This window comes from Salmo salar, chromosome ssa19, assembly GCF_905237065.1.
Source record: "Salmo salar chromosome ssa19, Ssal_v3.1, whole genome shotgun sequence".
Lineage (NCBI taxonomy): Eukaryota > Metazoa > Chordata > Actinopteri > Salmoniformes > Salmonidae > Salmo > Salmo salar.
The window spans coordinates 87,955,233-87,978,103 of NC_059460.1; the positions used below are offsets into that span (position 1 = coordinate 87,955,233).

Here is a 22,871-nt window from a genome sequence, read left to right on the forward strand (position 1 = left end):
AAAGCTTAACCAAGTTTATTCTTCCCAGAGGATCAATACAGCTGCATTAGACAAAACATGTTTCCACCACCACAAGTATATATACTCCAATTTAGGCACTTCTCTCCAATCCTTACATGTTTTATGGTTTGACAGCAAGGTGAAGTAATAAGGGAGAAACAATGGTTTATTAGCCTGACCTGACCTCCACCCCCTTGATGCCTAATCCAAAGACCTCCATCCGTATCCCCTCTAGCACTCCTAATCCAGACCTCCACCCATATGCCCTCTAGCACTCCTAATCCAAAGACCTCCACCCGTATCCCCTCTCGCACTCCTAATCCAAAGACCTCCACCCGTATCCCCTCTAGCACTCCTAATCCAAAGACCTCCACCCGTATCCCCTCTAGCACTCCTAATCCAAAGACCTCCACCCGTATCCCCTCTAGCACTCCTAATCCAAAGACCTCCACCCGTATCCCCTCTCGCACTCCTAATCCAAAGACCTCCACCCGTATCCCCTCTAGCACTCCTAATCCAAAGACCTCCACCCGTATCCCCTCTAGCAATCCTGCGATTTCCTTCCATCCACCCAACACACTCCAAAGCCATCTGGCTCCTTCAGATAACCATTAACTTCTGGTGTAGACCATCTAAACCTCAGCACTCCATCAGTGACACGAATAAGTAGATTTCCTATTCTCAGAACCCAACACCATCCTATATAAACTACTGTCTACACACACACCATCCTATATATTTATATTCCGGAAACTGATATTGCCCGTTCTGATATTTCTTGGGATTTGTGTGTATTGTTAAGTATTACTGCACTGTTGGAGCTAAAAAACATAAGCATTTCGCTGCACCTGCAAAATATGTGTGAGGCGACATGGTTAGGACAAGTCCGTCTGTACGAAAGGACCGAGGAGAGGAGTTCTCATCCTGACCAACCATTGGTCAAGACACTGTGCCCTGATGCGTTTAGATAAAGAAAACAACTTGCAGGTACATTGTATAACGAGGTGGAAAGTCATCCAGAATCTCTCTCCGGTGTGTGTAGCTTCTATTAAATATAGACTTTACTGTCCATAGACCCAGAGTGTGCAGTTCCTTCCATCTCCTAACAGTACAGATCGAGCTCCCTAAAACACAGGACCACAGTTAAATGGGACATTTTGATATTTAATCCATTAATTTAAAAGGAAAACAACTTTTCGGTTGGAGGTTATCTTAAGAAAACAAAGAACCAGACAGCATAAGAGAAAAACAGCCCATATTGCTAGCAGCTGTATAACTACTGTACTGAAATCCTGCTTCCTGATTGGAGGAAAGTCCTATGGTACTAGAGATCGGGGTTGAGTAGCTCTGGGTACAACAGCTGCAGAACCACTGCTGGTCCAGTTGGGGAGTTCTTAGTGTGACCATAGAGGTAGATAGAGGACTCATCTTTGTATCTGTGCCATTATAGCGTATGTGACAGAATGAGCAGTGCCATTGAGGCCATCTCCATTTTAAAGTAGTACATTTTCTTCTTAGCCAATTGCTCTCCACTCAGTTGACTACTCTAAAATGGTGTAAGCCCTCTATGGCAATGTCCATGCTAAAATGGGTTTTATCCATGAGGAGTCCTCTCTCTATGAGTGTGCCAGACAGGAAGAGCCAAGTACGGGCATTCTTCCAGACACAGGAGGGTGTCTTCCTCAAGAAGTCTTCTCAGCAGCAGCCTCCTCCTCCTCTCTCTCCATCTTGGCCTCCTGCCTCCATCTTGCCTTCTTCTCCATGTTCTGAGCTGTTAGAGATTCATGTCTGCCGGCCGCCTGAGGAACACACGCAATTGGTCAGTCGATCCTTCTCACCACACACACACACACACACACACACGGGGCAGCGAAACAATTGCCGGGATTCAATTCCAGGCCCATTATAGCAGACAATTCATTTATGCTTGAGCCGACACGCACAGCATTTTCCTGTGAATGCAAACTCCATGAACGTAAGGGAAATTGCTTTTAAAAGGAGCATTGCTGGCTGTCCAGTGTATTTATTATGGATTAGGGCTGTTGCAAGGACCGTATTACCGCCACACTGGCAGTCAAATGCCACATGACCATTTAGTCACGGTAATGAGGCTTCTTCTCCAAGCTCTGATGCTGCTGAATGTCATTAGCAGCCTAGCTAACTGCCTGGTACTCAGCACTATACTGTCCCTCGAATCACTGACATCAATTCAAATGTAAACAAAAACCTAATCAAATACTTCATGAGAGCCCATGTTGCACAACATCTCTATTTAAGTGCATAGATGACATTTTTTTCCCCACTGCCCATTTCGATACAGGTGCATAACGGTCCATTTTAAAAATCAAAACCAATGTCACATATTATTTAGTACATAAAGACAAGATACATTTTTTAAATTGTCTGATGGTGACAATAGCCTATCACTTGTGAATTACCAAACTCAGCAAAAAAATAAACATGCTCACTGTCAACTGCATTTATTTTCAGCAAACTTAACATGTGTAAATATTTCAACAACTGAGACAAACTGAACAAGTTCCAGACATGTGATTAACAGAAATGGAATAGTGTGCCCCTGAACAAAGGGGGGGTCAAAATCAAAAGTAACAGTATCTGGTGTGGCCACCAGCTGCATTAACCTGTTGGGTCTAGGGGGCAGCATTTGCACGTCTGGATAAAAAAAATGTACCCGATTTAATCTGGTTACTAATCCTACCCAGTAACTAGAATATGCATATACTTATTATATATGGATAGAAAACACTCTAAAGTTTCCAAAACTGTTTGAATGGTGTCTGTGAGTATAACAGAACTCATTTGGCAGGCAAAACCCTGAGACATTTTCTGACAGGAAGTGGATACCTGATGTGTTGTATTGACTTTAAACCTCTCCCATTGAAAAACACAGGGGTTTAGGAATATTTTGGCACTTCCTATTGCTTCCACTAGATGTCACCAGCCTTTACAAAGTGTTTTGAGTCTTCTGGAGGGAGATCTGACCGAACAAGAGCCATGGAACGGTGATGTCCCATTAGACACCTGGCGCTACTTCATGTTGGGTACCCTCGTTCCAATACGTTATAAAAGGCTATGCATTCGTCCACCTTGAATATTATTCATGTTCTGGTTAAAAAGGCCCTAATGATTTATGCTATACAACGTTTGACATGTTTGAACGAACGGAAATATATTTTTTCCCCTCGTTCATGACGAGAAGTCCGGCTGGCTTACATCATGTGCTAACGAGACGGAGATTTTTGGACATAAATGATGAGCTTTTTTGAACAAAACTACATTCGTTATGGACCTGTGATACCTGGAAGTGACATCTGATGAAGAGAATCAAAGGTAATGGATTATTTACATAGTATTTTCGATTTTAGATCTCCCCAACATGACGTCTAGTCTGTATCGCAACGCGCGTATTTTTCTGGGCACAGTGCTCAGATTATTGCAAAGTGTGATTTCCCAGTAAGGTTATTTTTAAATCTGGCAAGTTGATTGCGTTCAAAAGATGTAAATCTATAATTCTTTAAATGACAATATAATATTTTACCAATGTTTTCTAATTTTAATTATTTAATTTCTGACGCTGACTTGACTGCCGGTTATTGGAGGGAAACGATTTCCTCAACATCAATGCCATAGTAAAACGCTGTTTTTGTATATAAATATGAACTTGATAGAACTAAAAATGCATGCATTGTCTAACATAATGTCCTAGGAGTGTCATCTGATGGAGATTGTAAAAGGTTAGTGTATCATTTTAGCTGGTTTTATGGTTTTGGTGACCCTGTCTTTGACTTGACAAAACATTACACACAACTCTTGTAAATGTACTGTCCTAACATACTCTAAATTTATGCTTTCGCCGTAAAACCTTTTTGAAATCGTAAAACGTGGTTAGATTAAGGAGATGTTTATCTTTCAAATGGTGTAACATAGTTGTATTTTTGAAAAATTTGAATTTTGACATTTATTTGGATTCAAATTTGCCGCTCTTGAAATGCACCTGCTGTTGATGGAGTGCACCACAGGTGGCACGCTAGCGTCCCACCTAGCCCCAAGAGGTTAAGTACTGCAGTGCATCTCCTCCTCATGGACTGCCACAGATCTGCCAGTTATAGGGCCGCAAAACGGATGGATTTTTTTTAGGGTGCATTACAGCCACAAAGGGGATGCCGCTGTGAAATTCGAGGCATCATCAAGTGCTTGTCAAATTGTTAATGAGAGACTATTGGAGTGTGTACAGCCTGCACACAAAAAAACAAGCATTAGAGTCTCATCATGCAGCTTCACACTATATTAGAACATATTGCACAACGTTTGTAGCAGAGGTGGACCGATTAATCGGAATGGCCGGTTAATTAGGGCCGATTTCAAGTGTTCATAAAAAAATATATATATAAAAAAAAAAATCTGAAAATCTGTATTTTTGGACGCCGATTATAATTATTTTTTTGGACATGTAATTTAAAAAAAAATTTGTAGACCTTTATTTAACTAGGCAAGTCAGTTAACCCGTTTCGGCTAGGGGGCAGTATTTTCACGGCCGGATAAAAAACGGACCCGATTTAATCTGGTTATTACTCCTGCCCAGAAACGAGAATATGCATATAATTAGTAGATTTGGATAGAAAACACCCTAAAGTTTCTAAAACTGTTTGAATGGTGTCTGTGAGTATAACAGAACTCATATGGCAGGCCAAAACCTGAGAAGATTCCATGCAGGAAGTGCCCTGTGACAATTTGTTGTCCTTCTGTTGCATCTCTATCAAAAATACAGCATCTGTGCTGTAACGTGACATTTTCTAAGGCTTCCATTGGCTCTCAGAAGGCGCCAGAAAGTGGAATGACATGTCTCCTGTCTCTGGATGAAGAACAGCAGGAGATTTTGTGAGTGGTCAGGCTGGGAACAGTGACACTGGAGATGCGCGTTCACGAGAATTCTCCATTTTTTTCTTTCAGCCTTTGAATGAATACAACGTCGCCCGGTTAGAATATTAGCGCTATTTTACGAGAAAAATAGCATAAAAATTGATTTTAAACAGCGTTTGACATGCTTCGAAGTACGGTAATGGTAATGGAATATTTAAAAAAAACAAATTGTCACGAAATGCGAACAAAATGGAGCCATTTGGATACAACTATGGATTATTTGGAACCAAAACAACGTTGTTGAAGTAGAAGTCCTGGGAGTGCATTCTGACAAAGAACAGCAAAGGTAATCCAATTCTTATAGTAAATCTGAGTTTGGTGAGGGCCAAACTTGGTGGGTGTCAAATTAGCTAGCCGTGATATCTACTCAGAATATTGCAAAATGTACTTTCGCCGAAAAGCTATTTTAAAATCTGACACCGCGATTGCATAAAGGAGTTCTGTATCTATAATTCTTAAAATAATTGTTAGGCATTTTGTGAACGTTAATCGTGAGTAATTTAGTATAATTCACCAGAAGTTTGCGGTGGGTATGCTACTTCTGAAAGTCACATGCTAATGTAAAAAGCTGTTTTTTGATATAAATATGAACTTGATTGAACAAAACATGCATGTATTGTATAACATAATGTCCTAGGAGTGTCATCTGATGAAGATCAAAGGTTAGTGCTGCATTTAGCTGTGGTTTTGGTGACATATATGCTTGCTTTGAAAATGGCTGTGTGATTATTTTTGTCAGGGTACTCTCCTGACATAATCTAATGTTTTGCTTTTCACTGTAAAGGCTTTTTGAAATCGGACAATGTGGTTAGATTAACGAGAGTCTTGTCTTTAAAATGGAGTAAAATAGTCATATGTTTGAGAAATTGAAGTTATAGCATTTGAGGTATTTGTATTTCGCGCCACGCGATTCCACTGGCTGTTGACTAGGTCAAGCGTCCCACCTAGCCCAGGGAAGTTAAGAACGCATTCTTATTTTCAATGACGGCCTAGGAACGGTGGGTTAACTGCCTTGTTCAGGGGCAGAACGCTCTAACCACCTCCTTTACATTGCACTCCACGAGGAGCCTGCCTGTTACGTGAATGCAGTAAGAAGCCAAGGTAAGTGGCTAGCTAGCATTAAACTTAACTTATAAAAAAACAAATCAATCATAATCACTAGTTAAACTAGTGATGTCATCAACCATGTGTAGTTATCTAGCCTGTCCTGCGTTGCATATAATCGCTTAGGTACACGTTGCTCCAACCATAAACATCAATGCCTTTCTTAAAATCAATACACAAGTATATATTTTTAAACCTGCATATTTAGTTAATATTGCCTGCTAACATGAATTTCTTTTAACTAGGGAAAATGTGTCACTTCTCTTGCAGCAGTTTGGGCCACCTGGCTCGTTGCGAACTGTGAAGACTATTTCTTCCTATCAAAGACAGCCGACTTCGCCAAACGGGGGATGATTTAACAAAAGCGCATTTGCGAAAAAAGCCGCCTGGCTCGTTGCAAACTAATTTGTCAGATTTTTACGTAATTATGACATAACACTGAAGGTTGTGCAATGTAACAGGAATAACTTTTTGTTTTCGAGATGATAGTTTCCAGATTCGACCATATTAATGACCTAAGGCTCGTATTTCTGTGTGTTATTATGTTATAATTAAGTCTATGATTTGATAGAGCAGTCTGACTGAGCGGTGGTCGGCAGCAGCAGGCTCATAAGCATTCATTCAAAATAGCACTTTTGTGCGTTTTGCCAGCAGCTCTTCACTGTGCTTCAAGCATTGCGCTGTTTATGACTTAGAGCCTATCAACTCCCAAGATGAGGCTGGTGTAACCGATGTGAAATGGCTAGCTAGTTAGCGGGTGCGCGCTAATAGCGTTTCAAACTACACTTGCTCTGAGACTTGGAGTAGTTGTTCCCCTTGCTCTGCATGGGTAACGCTGCTTCGAGGGTGGCTGTTGTCGATATGTTCCTGGTTCGAGCAAGGAGAGGGACGGAAGCTATACTGTTACACTGGCAATACTAAAATGCCTATAAGAACATCCAATAGTCAAGGTATATGAAATACAAATCGTATAGAGAGAAATAGTCCTATAATAACTACAACCTAAAACTTCTTACCTGGGAATATTGAAGACTCATGTTAACCTGTTGAGGTGTAGGGGGCAGTATTTTCACGGCCGGATGAAAAACCTACCCAAATTAAACTGGCTACTACTCAGGCCCAGAAACTAGAATATCATATTATTAGTAGATTTTGATAGAAGACACTGAAGTTTCTAAAACTGTTTGAATGGTGTCTGTGAGTATAACAGAACTCATATGGCAGGCAAAAACCTGAGAAAAATCCAACCAGGAATTGGAAAGTCTGATAATTGAAGTTCTTTTGATTCTCTATCAAAACTACAGTTTCTGTGGGGTCACGTTGCACTTCCTAAGGCTTCCATTGGCTGCCAACAGCCTTCAGAAAGTTCTTTCAGCATTCTCCTGTCACTGGGCAGAAAATAGGAGCTCAGTCACTGAGTGGACTGCCTGGGGACAAAGTGATTGGATACGCGCGGTCCCATGAGCGCACCGTTCCTTCTTTTTCTTCATGAATTAATATGCCATTGTCCGGTTGGTATATTATCGCAGTTTTACGTAAAAAAATACCATAAAGATTGATTTTAAAAAGCGTTTGACATGCTTCTAAGTACGGTAATGGAACATTTTGACTTTGTCTCTGGTACCGCGCACACGCGTTATGCCTTTGGATAGTGCTCTGTACGCATGAACAAATCGGAGGTATTTGGACATAAATATGGATTATTTCGAACAAAAACATTTCTTGTGGAAGTAGCAGTCCTGGGAGTGCACTCTGACAAAGATCAAAGGTAAGACAATATTTATAATACTAATTCTGAGGTTAGGTGACCCCAGAACTTGGCGGGTGTCTGAATAGCTTGCTGTGAAGGCGAGCTATGTACTTAGCACATTTTTCAATATTCTTTCTCCGTAAAGCTATTTTAAAATCTGACACAGCGGTTGCATCCAGGAGTACTCTATCTATAATTCTTTAAATAATTGTTCTATATTTTGTCAACGTTTATGATGAGTATTTATGCAAATTGATGTGGTCATTCACCGGGGGTTTTGGTGGGAATACATTTTCTGAACATCACGTGCCAATGTAAAATGCTGTTTTTGGATATAAATATGAACTTTATTGAACAAAACATACATGTATTGTGTAACATGATGTTCTAGGAGTGTCATCTGATGAAGATCGTCAAAGGTTAGTGCTTCATTTAGCTGTGTTTTGGGTTTTTGTGACATGTCCTTGCATGGAAAATGACTGATTCTAAAACTGTTTGAATGGTGTCTGTGAGTATAACAGAACTCAAATGGCAGGCCAAAACCTGAGAAGATTCTGTACAGGAAGTACCCTGTCTGACCATTTCTTGGCCTTCTTTGTCATCTCTATCCAAAACAGAGGATCTCTGCTGTAACGTGACACTTTCTAAGGCTCCCATAGGCTCTCAGAAGGCACCAGAACGTTGAATGATGACTCTGCAGACTGTCTGAAAAACAGTAGCGCATTTGGATAGTGGTCGATCTGAGAACAATGAGACGGGCTTGCGCGTGCACGTGAAGAGGCCATTTTACATTTTAAGTCTTTGAACGAAAACGACGACTCCCGGTCGGAATATTATCGCTATTTTACGAGAAAAATCACATTAAAATTGATTTTAAACAGCGTTTGACATGCTTCGAAGTACGGTAATGGAATATTTAAAAAAAAAATTGTCACGATATGTGCCGCGCATCACCCTTCGGATAGTGTCTTGAACGCACTAACAAAACGCCGCTATTTGGATATAACTATGGATTATTTGAAACCAAACCAACATTTGTTGTTTAAGGATCCAATACGTAATATTGTACACTTATCATAATTAGGTTTTAGTCCAGAGTACAGAAAAGTTTAGATATTCAAATGAGACATTTCAGGGATCTAGCTCGTGGACTTAATATAAAACTTGAGTCATCGGCATACATGGACACCTTTGTTTTTAAGCCTTGGATTTATAATCCTCTAATGTTGTTATTGGATCTGATTTTAATAGCTAGCATTTCAATGGCCACAACGAATAGATAAGGTGACAGCGGACACCCTTGACAATTGAAAACTGAGAAGTATCCGTTATTTACTATTTTACACCTGGGGTTGCGATACATTATTTTTTTACCCATTTTATAAGAGACTTACCAAAATTGAAAAAAATCCAGGCATTTATAAATAAAATCCAGTCTTACTTTATCAAATGCCTTTTCAAAATCCACTATAAATACCATTCCTGGCTTCTTATATGTTTCATGATTTTCTATTATTTCTAGTAATTGTCGAATATTACCTCCAATGTATCGTCTATGTAAAAAACCTGTCTGATCAGGATTTACAATAGCAGGTAAAACTAGCTATGCATTTTGCATCACAACATTGAAATGTAAGGTTGTTTTTTTTTTTAGATCGACTGGGTCTTGATATTTTCCACCTGGGTCTTGTTTTAATAGAGAAATCAGACCTTCGTGCTGAGTACCATTTCTATAGGAGTAGTTAAAACACTATATATAAAAAAATAAAAAAAAAATAATAAAAAACACTTGATATACCTCGAACGGTATTCCATCAAGCCCTGGGTTTTTCCAGACTGATAGGATTTAAAAGCATCAAAAAGTTTCTCTAATTTGGCCTTCACACTGATCTTTTGCACTGACCTTTTGTTAATTTTCAATTGTTTTATATTGTTTGGAAAGAATTCCTGAACGTAATCTTCATTCAGTGGGAGAGGATGAGACGGAAAAGAGAACATCTGCCTAAAATAATTAGCTTCCTCTTAAAATATACGGCTCAAAAAAATAAAGTGAACACTTAAACAACACATCCTAGATCTGAATGAAAGAAATAATCTTATTAAATACTTTTCTTTACATAGTTGAATGTGCTGACAACAAAATCACACAAAAATAATCAATGGAAATCCAATTTATCAACCCATGGAGGTCTGGATTTGGAGTCACACTCAAAATTAAAGTGGAAAACCACACTACAGGCTGATCCAACTTTGATGTAATGTCCTTAAAACAAGTCAAAATGAGGCTCAGTAGTGTGTGTGGCCTCCACGTGCCTGTATGACCTCCCTACAACGCCTGGGCATGCTCCTGATGAGGTGGCGGATGGTCTCCTGAGGGATCTCCTCCCAGACCTGGACTAAAGCATCCGCCAACTCCTGGACAGTCTGTGGTGCAACGTGGCGTTGGTGGATGGAGCGAGACATGATGTCCCAGATGTGCTCAATTGGATTCAGGTCTGGGGAACGGGCGGGCTAGTCCATAGCATCAATGCCTTCCTCTTGCAGGAACTGCTGACACACTCCAGCCACATGAGGTCTAGCATTGTCTTGCGTTAGGAGGAACCCAGGGCCAACCGCACCAGCATATGGTCTCACAAGGGGTCTGAGGATCTCATCTCGGTACCTAATGGCAATCAGGCTACCTCTGGCGAGCACATGGAGGGCTGTGCGGCCCCCAAAGAAATGCCACCCCACACCATGACTGACCCACCGCCAAACTGGTCATGCTGGAGGATGTTGCAGGCAGCAGAACGTTCTCCACGGCGTCTCCAGACTCTGTCACTCTCGTGCTCAGTGTGAACCTGCTTTCATCTGTGAAGAGCACAGGGTGCCAGTGGCGAATTTGCCAATCTTGGTGTTCTCTGGCAAATGCCAAACGTCCTGCACGGTGTTGGGCTGTAAGCAGAACCCCCACCTGTGGACGTCGGGCCCTCATACCACCCTCATGGAGTCTGTTTCTGACCGTTTGAGCAGACACATGCACATTTGTGGCCTGCTGGAGGTCATTTTGCAGGGCTCTGGCAGTGCTTCTCCTGCTCCTCCTTGCACAAAGGCGGATTTAGCGGTCCTGCTGCTGGGTTGTTGCCCTCCTACGGCCTCCTCCACGTCTCCTGGTGTACTGGCCTGTCTCCTGGTAGCGCCTCCATGCTCTGGACACTACGCTGACAGACACAGCAAACCTTCTTGCCACAGCTCGCATTGATGTGCCATCCTGGATGAGCTGCACTACCTGAAACACTTGTGTGGGTTGTAGACTCCGTCTCATGCTACCACTAGAGTGAAAGCACCGCCAGCATTCAAAAGTGACCAAAACATCAGCCAGGAAGCATAGGAACTGAGAAGTGGTCTGTGGTCCCCACCTGCAGAACCACTCCTTTATTGGGGGTGTCTTGCTAATTGCCTATAATTTCCACCTGTTGTCTATTCCATTTGCACAACAGCATGTGAAATGTATTGTCAATCAGTGTTGCTTCCTAAGTGGACAGTTTGATTTCACAGAAGTGTGATTGACTTGGAGTTACATTGTGTTGTTTAAGTGTTCCCTTTATTTTTTTGAGCAGTGTATTATTCAGAGAATCATATGACCCCGTCTTCAGTAACGAGTTTCTGCAAATTTTTTGTTAGCGTTCCTGTATTGGAGATTCAGGAAGAATTTTGTGCATTTTTCTACATAGTCCATCCAGCTTGCTTAATTTTTGTAATAGATTAAATTAGATAATTCTTGAATAAGTACCTCAAGTTCTTTTTGTATCTCTAATATGATTTTTATTGCCATCTACCTGTACTATTAGTTCATGGATTTCCCTTGTTAGTCTTGTCTCTTTAGCCAGAAACTGCTTTTTTATTATTGAATTGAATGACCCGTGAAGGTACATTTAAAAAAGGTATCCCAAACAATAAGGGGATTTTCTGAACCTATATTATACTGGAAAAATTCAGCTATAAATAATTTTGTCTTAGTTTACTGGAGGACAACCTATTTTTAACTTTGATAAAATGTACAATATCCCCGTCCACGTGGAAAATGTGATGTGAATGCCAATTAGATGATCCAATCGCATTGGATTGAATTCCGGGCTATATGTCCCACCATATACATGTATATAGGACTCTAGTGACCAAAAGTATTTTTAGCATGGGCTGAAGTAGTCAACTGCGTGGGACTTCCTATGGGTTAAGGAAGGATCAAATGATGCCATCCAGGTCATCAGGAGGGATCAGCTAATTAATTATACTGCTGAGCAAACATTCCATAACTCCAGGGGGCAGTAAATCACCAACCTTGGCTTATACCCGTTCTTCCCCAGGATGACAGTTACCAGGCTGTAATGATACTCACCCTCTTCCCCATGATGACAGTTACCAGGCTGTAATGATACTCACCCTCTTCCCCATGATGACAGTTACCAGGCTGTAATGATACTCACCCTCTTCCCCATGATGACAGTTACCAGGCTGTAATGATACTCACCCTCTTCCCCATGATGACAGTTACCAGGCTGTAATGATACTCTCCCTCTTCCCCATGATGACAGTTAACAGGCTGTAATGATACTCACCCTCTTCCCCATGATGACAGTTAACAGGCAGGCTGCAATGGTTGCAATCATCATCCCGTAACACGCTTTCACTCTCACCCTGTTCCTGGCTGCATCTAGCATCTCAAACCTGCAACACACAAATAAAGACACGGTGACTGAATTAATCAGGAAGTGTATGGGGGGGGGGATGTTGTTCCCACAGATTATTAAAAACATACAAACCGTGGATAGATGGCATATTTTGAGCAAAACAAAGGGCGAACCACCTCATTTAACCCCGTCAAGGTGATTGGGAATATGGGAATATGGTTGAATACAAACAGTGTAGCTATTCCTTCCGCAAGGCAATCAAACAGGCAAAACGTTCGTCTCTGTACGATCACGGACTACCAAGGGAAAACCACGTCAGAGACACCGACGTCTTGCTCCCGGACAAGCTCAATACCGTCGCCCGCTTTGAGGATAACAGTGGCACAGACACAGCCCGCTACCAAAGACTGTGGACTCTCGTTCTACGCGGCCGACGTGAGTTTTTCGGTTACAGGTCATGAAGTACGCTTCATCACCTTTTCACCCCAGTCTCCGTGGTCAGGCTTCTCACCTACCTCTTCGTTACTGTTCAGGGGAAGTGCTGCTGTAAGTGAATTAATTGGCAAACTGCCTTTCCACTCTCATTCCAAAGCACACGCTGATGCTGTAACTAGCAAATTGGTTGTCTCCCCTCTTCAGTCACGTGCTGCATTCTGTAGTTATGTGAACAATTGGCTGAGCCTTGGAAACAACCAGGATTTCTCCAAACGCGCATCACTCGTTCGCATACAAAGCCCCCCCCCCCCCCTTAAACTTCTCTCATCGGACGTACACGAATCACGTAGGTTACCTATTTTGGATTAAAAACGGCAAATTTCGCCTTAATGTGACTAGTTTGCATCCCTGATTGGAACGCTGACTGCGAGCTGGGCCTAATCGCCCAACATCAGTGCCCGACCTCACTAATGCTTGTGGCTGAATGGAAGCAAGTCCGTGCAGCAATGTTCCAACATCTCGTGGAAAGCCTTCCCCAGAAGACTGGAGGCTGTTATAGCAGCAAATGGGGACCGACTCCATATTAATGTCCATGATTTTGGAATGAGATGGTCGACGAGCAGGTGTCCACACACCTTTGATCATGAGGTGTTGCATCTCAAACAAGGAACATAGCCAGGCACAACATTTCAAAACTCCACAACATTTTCAAACTGTTGGAGTGACCATGTAAAAGGGTAAGGGTTAGCCTTCCCTGTAGCGCAGTTGGTAGAGCATGGTGTTTGCAACGCCAGGGTTGTGGGTTCGATTCCCACGGGGGGCCAGCACAGAAAAAAATATATATATGAAATGTATGCATTCACTACTGTAAGTCGCTCTGGATAAGAGCGTCTGCTAAATGACTAAAATGTAAATGTAAAATGTAACTCCACATGAGTCTTCCTGTTGGAGTGACCATCTAAAAGAGGGATCTTGAAGGTGATTAAGTGTATAGGACAGAGTGGGGGGTGTGTGTGCGTGTGTACGTGACAGTGTGCTACTTCTGCTTCATATCAAACCAGCAGATAATTTCTCAGATGTCAGGAACCTGAACCACAGAAATGACCTAAAACATTACCTGCTACAGAGACACACACCTGAAAGAGCGAGAGACGCAGAGAGACCTTGAACTACAGTGTTAAGAGCCAATCAGGGGCGGGTGTGTTGGGAGGTCTGGTTGTAAACAGGAAGTGTCCACTTACGACACTTGCTCTGGGATCTGGTCAGGGGTCTTGAAGCGTCCAGACCAGACCAGGATCCTCCGGTCCATGGGAGAGGGTCTGTAGCCGGGGAGTTTAAAGGCTGGACGAGGATCTGGGAAAAGACAACAATCAATGCACAGACGAGGTCACGAAAACCGTGTGATCCTGAATGGCCAGATGGCAACAATGAAAAGAAACTGCCATGTGGTGGCTCGTTTCATCTGGATACCATGTCTTGTTTTGAGGTGTTTGACTGATGTCTATGCCAATATGGCTAAAATTCACTCATTGTGCAAATGTATTACTGTTTCAATAAACATTGAAGAAATGTAGCTTACGTGTTGTCAATCTAAACCAACCTCATCTGTTTTGGCCCCATAGTTGTACACACGTCGGTTTTGTTGCTGAACAAACAACTAGTCTATAGCAGCAGTTTGGTTGTGCATCATGAATTCAGCATAGCAAGTTTGAATGAAGGTCTGGTTATTAAATGGGTAAATAGTTTAATCCATTCTCCGAAAGCCTTGTCCGAGCCAGAACGGCCCATAGGAGATGGGGTCCTGTTTCTGTAGCAAGGCAGCTTGATGTACTGTACACCTCCTGGACAGGGATATAGTTGATTGTATAGAGACTAGAGGTCGACCGAATATGATTTTTCAACGCCGATACCGATTTGAGGACCAAAGAAATCCGATACCGATTAAAAATGGATATATATATAATGACAATTACAACTATACTGAATGAACACTTATTTTAACTTAATACAAATAAAAATCAATTTAGCCTCAAATATATAATGAAACATGTTCAATTTCAGTTTAAAATAATGCAAAAACAGTGTTAGAAGAAAGTAAAAGTGCAATATGTTCCATGTAAAAAAGCTAACGTTAAAGTTCCTTGCTCAGAACATGGGAACATATGAAAGCTGGTGGTTCCTTTTAACATGAGTCTTCAATATTCCCAGGTAAGATGTTTTAGGTTGTAGGAATTATAGGACTATTTCTCTCTATACCATTTGTATTTCATATACCTTTGACTGTTAGATGTTCTTATAGGCACAATAATATTGCCAGCCTAATCTCGGGAGTTGATAGGCTTGAAGTCATAAACAGCGCTGTGAAGCAAGCATTGCGAAGGCCTGTTGGCAAACAGGCAAGTGCTGTTTGAATTAATGCTTACGAGCCTGCTGCTGCCTACCACCGCTCAGTCAGACTGCTCTTATCAAATCATAGACTTAATTATAATAAACACACAGAAATATGAGCCTTAGGTCATTAATATGGTCAAATCCAGAAACTATCATTTTGAAAACAAAATGTTTATTCTTTCAGTGAAATACGGAACCGTTCCGTATTTTATCGAACGGGTGGCATCCCTAAGTCTAAATATTCCTGTTACATTGCACAAACTTCAATGGTATGTCATAATTATGTAAAATTCTGGCAAATTAATTCCGGTCTTTGTTAGGAAGAAATGGTCTTCACACAGTTCGCAACGAGGCAGGTGGCCCAAACTGCTGCATGTACCCAGACTGTTTTGCACAGAACGCAAGAGAAGTGACACAATTTCTCTAGTTAATATTGCCTGCTAACATGAATTTCTTTTAATTAAACATGCAAGTTTAAAAAAAACACTTGTGTATTGATTTTAAGAAAGGCATTGATGTTTATGGTTAGGTAAAACGACAGTGCATTTTTCGAGAATGCCCTTGTTAAATCATCCCCCGTTTGGCGAAGTCGGCTGTGATTCGATAATAAATGAACAGGCACCGTATTGATTATTTGCAACGCAGGAAAAGCTAGTTAAACTAGTAATATCATCACCATGTGTAGTTAACTAGTGATTATGTTAAGATTTATTTTTATTAGATAAGTTTAATTCTAGCTAGCAACTTACCTTGGCTCCTTGCTGCACTCGCCCAACAGATAGTCAGCCTGCCACGCAGTCTCCTTGTGGAGTGCAATGTAATCGTCCAAAATCGGCGTCCAAAAATGCCGATTAGCGATTTTCAAGATTTCATAACATCGGCCCTAAGTGAATCAGCCATTCCGATTAATCAGTCGACCTCTAATAGACAGTTAAGACTCCGATTTTGGAATCGTTTAATTTCCCACGCTCCGGCTGTTAGCGTCGACCTCCATGGTGACATCTCTTCCCTCATCCTCAGGAGTGAACTTCCTCCCAGTTTCTATGGCAACTAAACATCAGGCACCCCTGTGGCTTAGACTAGACTGAGATCAGATGATTAATGAAGATATTATTACTGAAGAGTTGGCTCAGTGATTTACTAACAGAACTACAGTACACAGCTGATGTTGACATGACTAGCTGTGCTATCTTTTGGAGGAACCTCTTCCGTCACATAAGTATTTGTTTTGTATGTACTGTGAGTCCACTGGGAACAAAAAGACTCCGGAATGACTTCCTGACTGAGCACACAGCCAAAGGCTAGAGAACAAAACAGACAGGCTCAGAGGCTGGCGAACAGGATCAGGATAATTAAATCAGATGAACTCATCCCTCACCAGGGAATCAGGTGTGTGTTCCTACCATGTGCTGGGACTGCAGGTGCTGCAGGCGGAGGTTCTGGGTTTCCTGTCTGAGGTTTACTGCACATCCTCCTCTGTCCCCCCAGCTCAGCCAGAGCTCTGCTCCGTCCCCCCATCTGTCCCACCTGTCTGCACCACTGACCTGTGAGAGAGACCGGCACATCAGTCAGAAGAGACCTTTAACCTCCACAGCAGAAAGAGCACAACATCAGCTTCAATGAGAACAGTCTAAGGCGCTTCATCACTACAGAACCCGGTTCGAGCCCAGGCTGTGTCACAACCTCCCTTCACCGGGAGGTCCTATAGGGCAGCACATAATTGACCCAGCGCTGTCCGGATTAAGGCAAAGTTTGGCCAGGAGGCTTTACTAGGCCCAACGAGCTCCAGCTACTCCTTGTGGCGGGTCGAGCGCCAGCAGGCGGACTTCGGTCATCAGTTGAATGCTGTTTACTCCAACACATTGGTGTAGCTGGCTTCCGGGTTAAGCGGGCTGGTGTTAACCTCTATGGGCTAGGTGGGACGCTTGCGTCCCACCTACTCAACAGCCATTTGAATCCTGTGGCGCGTTATTCAAATCCTTAGATATGATATTACTTCAATTTTTCAAAAATATGACTATTTTACACCATTTTAAAGACTCTCGTTAATCTAACCACACTGTCCGATTTCAAAAAGGCTTTACAAAGAAAGCAAAACATTAGATTATGTCAGCAGAGTACCCAGACAGAAATAATCAGACACCCATTTTTCAAGCTAGCATATATGTCACATAAACCCAAACCACAGCTAAATGTAGCACTAACCTTTGATGATCTTCATCAGATGACAACCCTAGGACATTATGTTATACAATACATGCATGTTTTGTTCAATCAAGTTCATATTTATATCAAAAACCAGCTTTTTACATTAGCATGTGACTAGCATTCCCACCGAACACTGCCGGTGAATTTACTAAATTACTCACGATAAACATTCACAAAAAGCATAACAATTATTTTAAGAATTATAGATACAGAACTCCTCTATGCACTCGATATGTCCGATTTTAAAATAGCTTTTCGGTGAAAGCACATTTTGCAATATTCTCAGTAGATAGCCCGGCATCACAGGTCTAGCTATTTAGACACCCAGCAGGTTTAGCACTCATCAAAGTCAGATTTACTATAAGAAAAATGTTCTTACCTTTGTTGTCTTCGTCAGAATGCACTCCCAGGACTTCTACTTCAATAACAAATGTTGGTTTGGTCCAAAATAATCCATCGTTATATCCAAACAGCGGCGTTTTGTTCGTGCGTTCTAGACACTATCCTAAAGGCTAAATAAGGGTGACGAGCATGGCGCAATTCGTGACAAAAGAATTCTAAATATTCCATTACCGTACTTCGAAGCATGTCAACCGCTGTTTAAAATCAATTTTTATGCCATTTTTCTCATAAAAAGCGATAATATTCCGACCGGGAATCTGCGTTTAGATAAACAGACAAAGGAAAAGAAACCGTTCGGTCGAAGCGGGCACGCGCCTAAGCCCATAGTACTCTGAGTGGCCACTTGCCAAAAGCGATAAAGTGTTTCAGCCAGAGCCTGCCTCGATATCGTTCAACGTTTTCCCGGGCTCTGAGACCCTATGGAAGACGTAGAAAGTGTCACGTTATTGCACAGATCCTGAGTCTTCAATAAAAAGAGCCAAGATGAAACACTACTTCTCAGACAGGCCACTTCCTGCTTGAAATCTTCTCAGGTTTTGGCCTGCCATAGGAGTTCTGTTATACTCACAGACACCATTCAAACAGTTTTAGAAACTTTAGGGTGTTTTCTATCCAAAGCCAATAATTATATGCATATTCTAGTTACTGGGCAGGAGTAGTAACCAGATTAAATCGGGTACGTTTTTTATCCAGCCGTGCAAATACTGCCCCCTATCCCCAACAGGTTAACAGGCGCGGTTTGGTGGGTCATGTTTCGGAGGACGCACGACTCCACCTTCACCTCTCCCGGGCCCGTTGGAGAGTTGCAGCGAAGAGACAAGATCGTAATTGGATATCACAAAATTGGGGAGAAGGAGGTAAAATACAAAAATATATATAAAAAAACCCACTAGTGACAACCACTACTACCATGGCTATGAGCTGAACACTTGCTCAAACCCCTACCACCTATGATTACATTTTTTTTTTTTTTTAAATATTGGATAGAAAACTCTAAAGTTTCCAAAACTGTTAAAATAATGTCTGTGTGTATAACAGAACTCATATGGCAGACAAAAACCTGAGAAAAATCCAACCAGGAAGTGGGAAATCTGAGGTTTGTCGTTTTTTTAAGCGATTGCCTATCCAATATACTGTGTCTATGGGGTCAGATTGCACTTCCTACGGCTTCCACTAGATGTCAACAGTCTTTAGAACGTTGTTACAGGCTTCTACTGTGAAAGGGGAGCGAATAAGAGCTGTTTGAACCAGTGGTCTGGCTGAAAGCCTTGTTGTTTATCGCGCACGGCCGTGAGCTCCGTTCCCTTTCATTTCTAAAGACAAAGGAATTGTCCGGTTGGAATATTATTGAAGATTTATGATAAAAACATCCTAAAAATTGTTTGACATGTTTCTACGAACTATAATGGAACTTTTTTGACTTTGTGAGCGCGCCTTGTGCATTTGGATTACTGGACTAAACGCGCGAACAAAAAGGAGGTATTTGGACATAAAGATGAATTTTATTGAACAAAACGAACATTTGTCTAACATGGAGACCTGGGAGTGCCATCAGATGAAGATCAAAGGTAAGTGATTCATTTTAACGTTATTTCTGACTTTTGTGACATCTCTCCTTGGTTGGAAAACAGCTGTATGGTTCTCTGTGGCTAGGCGCTGACCTAACATAATCGCATGGTGTGCTTTTGCCGTGAAGCCTTTCTGAAATCAGACACTGTGGCTGGATTAACAAGTGTATCTTTAAAATGGTGTATAATACTTGTATGTTTGAGGAATTTTAATTGTGAGATTTCTGTTTGAATTTGGCGCCCTGCAATTTCACTGGCTGTTGGCGAGGTGGGCTAGCGTCCCACATACCCCTGAGAGGTTAACACCCTTTTCGCCTCATTTTTTTGTGCAACCCAATTGGTAGTTACAATCTTGTCTCGTCGCTGCAACTCCCCTACGGACTCAGGAGGCGAAGGTCGAGAGCCATTCGTTCTCCGAAACACCACACTGCTCACTTAACCCAGTCGCACCAATGTGGTCAGAGGAAACACTGTCGAACTGACAACCAATATCAGTCCTCCTGAGTGGTGCCTCAGCACTGCAATGCAGTGCCTTAGACCACTGCGCCACTCAGGAGGCCCGGATTACATTTAAAACGTTTTTTTTTTTTTTTTATTAAAATAAATAAATCAGGTATTAGCTAGGAACATCCTACAGCAGGTGACATATTTCTACTGTGCTACTCACTCTGTGCTGGCTAGTTTACCACTGTCTTGCACAGTAAAAAGTTGGTTTGAGATTCGATATTCGCATCTTCAAATGTCAATAGCTCACGAACGACTAAGTCCGGGTCTGAGGAGCTATTTGGCGTAGATGCTAGCCTAGCTGCCCATCACGCTAGCAGGGTTTTCTTGATAGCATGAACCCGAGTAGGTGTTCTAAAACTTTTGACAGGTATGCATGTATACACACACATTTTCGAATAATTTTCTGTGTAAACTAAATTGTGTGCAACTTGCCTCCTTATGTAGGAGATAAACACCAACATTTTAGTCCCTTAGCGGAGTTCATTTTTCCAAGTTAATGTACAGAACTGAGGCGTTTATCCCGCTTATACCACAGCTGCCAAAGAAAACAATATGAAAGCACACAATTAACGGTAGAAATATGCATTTTCGCTGATATCTTCATTTATAAGCAAATTTCACACACATCTTTTGGTATATTATTGCATCATGATTGCAAGGTGCCCCAATATCTGGTTTTAATGTCCATTCTAGAATGCCCTTCAAGCCAATCAGAAATTAATATTCAACAATACCGTGGTATAAATAAAGAGCTTAGATGAGCTATAGAAATGGTAACATTTCAAAAATGTATATAAAAGTGTGTAAATGCTTTATGGGAAAACCAAATGGTGTGGAATGTGTTTCCCTACACTGAACAATCTAATGTTGGTTTGATGTGCCTAGGTCATGTGATCAAGGAGCTATTAGTTGGTTTCAGATGCCTAGGTCATGTGATCAAGGAGCTATTAGTTGGTTTCAGATGCCTAGGTCATGTGATCAAGGAGCTATTAGTTGGTTTCAGATGCCTAGGTCATGTGATCAAGGAGCTATTAGTTGGTTTCAGATGCCTAGGTCATGTGATCAAGGAGCTATTAGTTGGTTTCAGATGCCTAGGTCATGTGATCAAGGAGCTATTAGTTGGTTTCAGATGCCTAGGTCATGTGATCAAGGAGCTATTAGTTGGTTTCAGATGCCTAGGTCATGTGATCAAGGAGCTATTAGTTGGTTTCAGATGCCTAGGTCATGTGATCAAGGAGCTATTGAAATTAGTCAAAAACTAAAACTAACAAAATTAAGGTCAAAGAAATTCATGCATTTTTCAGAAAACCAAAGGATGCGTGTTGTTTTTTCCTACCATTAGAACAGTTCAAAGTTAGTTTGGGGTGTGTCACATGGTCAAGGAGCTATTGTATTGTAAATAAGAAAAATGTTGGAATCATTTTATGAAGAAAAAAAAGGGGTGTGCAACATACTGAGGTTGCTAGGTCACATGGCTGAAGTGAAATTTTGAATACTGAAATTGTAAAAAGTTTCAGTTATAATTGTGTAAGTGCTTTACAGGAAAACGAAAAGGTGTGCAGCATGTGTCCCTCCCTTCTGAACAGTTTAAAGTTTGTTTGAACTTTCGAGGTGGTCAGAGTTATTGAAGTTTGAATATTTTAATCATGCAATTTGTTGACGGTACCTAACTAGTTGCATTAGACCGTGGGCCAGGCTGCCTACTCCATGCCGTGTGATAATGAAACAGGTCGGAATCGGGAAAATAAGAAATGTCCAATGTTTTACACCATTTTTCCTAACCTGAATACTGTACTTCAAATCGTTAACGAGCTATTGAAGTTTGAAGCTCCAAATGTCTGGTGAATATCGAATCTCAAACTAACTAGCACTGTTCAGACCGTCTGTCGTACGTGATTGTTGTCCCACAATGTTATTCAGATATAGAACGGTTCAAACACCGACATGCAGTACTCACCTATGGTCGTGCCAAGGGCATTGTAGGGTCTGATGAAGTTCATGTTAAAAGGTTTTAAATAAGATGCGCCGTTATTATGCCATGAAAACGTAACAAAAACGTTATTCGACAGTTCCCTTCAGCTGTTGAAAGTCACGCAGCACAACACACGTACGTCCCAAAATATATAACTGCGACCGCGAAGGGGGTGGAGAAGGCACTTCACTGGTTACCACAACCACAAAGTCATTATTATGTCTAAACCACGCTTATTTCTACAATGTATCTCCTTAAAATCGGATTTGAAACCTAACCATAAACGTATCCACACTGCTAACATTATGCCCAACCTAGACCAAAAACCAAATTTTAGTTTTCATGAATCTTTACGATATTGCCAATTTCGACTTTGTGGCTGTGGTAACTAGGGACAAATGCGTTGCAGTGAAATAAGAAGGACCCTACATGAGCGCAGGGTGCCTTACTATCGCCTGCTCAATAAAACATGTTATACAAAGATACTGTAAGGACCCTGGGGTTATAAACGCGGATATCGACTCTGCTGCTCGAGCATGCTTTTGCATCACAGTCGAAAGCACGCAGGACTTCGGGCTAGGTCGAGGGTTCGGGGCCTGCTCCCTGCCCGTTTCATTACAATACATATTACAGAAATGTTATATAAAAAAAAAATGTTATTCAGTGTCTTTGATGGTACTTCAGACAGAGGTCAACTGGTAAATTAGTACCTGTTCTGTTCTTCTTCTGTGGATTTTATATGGCGGTTGGCAGCCAACGTTAAGGTGCATTACAGCCACAACTTTCAACAAATTAGCGTTGTGCGTCTCAGCCTTGTGACAACTCTTTCCCTCCTTCTCTCTCGGCCTGAGGACCTCCCTGCCCCCACTTTTCCTGGATCTTATACAGGTGTCTTCCCTTACTCTCCCTGTTCCGCAACTCTT

At 41.6% G+C, this 22,871-nt stretch overlaps 2 protein-coding genes across 3 annotated transcripts in view; one reads left to right on the top strand and one right to left on the bottom strand.

The window, feature by feature from the left end:
* Positions 1 to 22,844, bottom strand: fam162a (family with sequence similarity 162 member A). Of its 2 annotated transcripts, none has more exons than XM_045701898.1 (5): positions 22,659 to 22,844; positions 16,695 to 16,835; positions 14,142 to 14,253; positions 12,394 to 12,502; positions 1 to 1,799 (listed from the first exon to the last, which is right to left on the bottom strand). In XM_045701898.1, exons 2-5 carry the CDS (start codon positions 16,807 to 16,809, stop codon positions 1,683 to 1,685), a joined length of 453 nt encoding a protein of 150 aa, XP_045557854.1. In that variant the 5' UTR covers positions 16,810 to 16,835; positions 22,659 to 22,844; the 3' UTR covers positions 1 to 1,682.
* The window catches only part of mix23 (mitochondrial matrix import factor 23), a 13,625-nt gene continuing 13,336 nt past the window's right edge, over positions 22,583 to 22,871 (top strand). Inside the window, exon 1 of the mRNA XM_014159939.2 lies at positions 22,583 to 22,836. The gene's annotated coding sequence lies outside the window, so the exon portion shown is untranslated. The remainder of the gene's footprint in view (positions 22,837 to 22,871) is intronic.